Consider the following 1,165-nt stretch of genomic DNA (forward strand, 5'->3'; position numbering starts at 1 on the left):
GAGCTACTGCCATGTGAATGAATGAGTGATTCTCTTCTCGCTGCACAAGGTGAGGCCTATCCTGATGTTCCAGATGTGGAGAAAAAAAACCAAAAGACCTATACCAGTTAGTCTGCCAAGGGTCACCCACCTAGGGAAGGGCAAACCAGGAACACACTCAGGTCTGCCTTACTTTGTCCTCTTGCCCATTCCAGCAGGATTTATTTATTCCCTCCCCCCCTACAAACCCCCCTGAACTACAGGAATGGGCTTCTTAGGATGTTGGGGTCAATTTCATAAGCAAGCAGCCAAAGGGACTGCAAAAACAGTTAGCAGATAGTCACTGGTCAAGGAACCATGACTGTATCAGTGCCACCACACATTCTTCACTTAAAACACTCTATTCATTACAGTCTGGGCACTCTCTACCTTAAAGTGAGGTGTGCTTTAAAAGCACAGACTGACAGACTGAGTCCCACACACACTCACAGACACACACACACACACACACTTAAAAAATAACTCTGCTTCCATTTAAATCTGGGATTTGGGGCAATTAAGTAACAGAATCGGGCCTGTAACATTCGGATTCCATCCAATGCTTAAGACAGTACCTTAATTTTCACACCTAAACGATGTTGACATGGCATGGATGCCAACAGGCCTGAGTTCATCCGCAGCTCAGGCCATCGATGGTCAGGTCATCTACTAGGTACAACTCAGTCTTTGGGGAAACGCCAAGAACCCCTCTCTTTGAAGGCTTCAACGCCTTTGGATTAAAAACCTGGGACCCGCACTACAGGCGGTAAATCCCTGCCTCCGTCCCGCATCCCCGCAACGCCCAGCACCAGAGGACCAGGCAGAGCAGGCGCTCCACGGGCGTTTCAAATCGAATGAATGAACGCCAACGCCAAGGTCTCTAAAATGCGAAGTTTAAAAAGTTTGCGTGTGTTTCCAATGTTCCATCACCTACACAGCCACACGGCAGCCCACTTTCTCCGACCCCCACCAGTCGAGCCGCCGCCAGTCAAAGAACACTGGCAGCTTCTGTCTCCCCGGAACTCCCTAGGGACACCCATTCCCACCCTGCGTCTGCCCTTGACCTCATTGATTTCTAGGAAGCCGCCAAAGGACACTTGACCCCAGGCCGCGGCCAGCAGGCCACCGCCCCCCGGGCCCCCGCGGC

General features: G+C 51.3%; 1 protein-coding gene across 1 annotated transcript in view; it reads right to left on the reverse strand.

Moving 5' to 3' along the window:
• The window catches only part of LOC101650064 (prolyl endopeptidase), a 112,616-nt gene extending 111,985 nt beyond the window's left edge, over window positions 1-631 (reverse strand). Inside the window, exon 1 of the mRNA XM_045294649.1 lies at window positions 594-631. Within this exon, the coding sequence (XP_045150584.1) occupies window positions 594-629 (36 nt within the window). The 5' untranslated portion in view covers window positions 630-631. The remainder of the gene's footprint in view (window positions 1-593) is intronic.
• Between the last annotated feature and the right edge of the window lie 534 nt (window positions 632-1,165).

The sequence above is a fragment of the Echinops telfairi genome, unplaced genomic scaffold (genome assembly GCF_000313985.2).
Source record: "Echinops telfairi isolate 266 unplaced genomic scaffold, ASM31398v2 ScPeMD7_3533;HRSCAF=4204_0, whole genome shotgun sequence".
Lineage (NCBI taxonomy): Eukaryota > Metazoa > Chordata > Mammalia > Afrosoricida > Tenrecidae > Echinops > Echinops telfairi.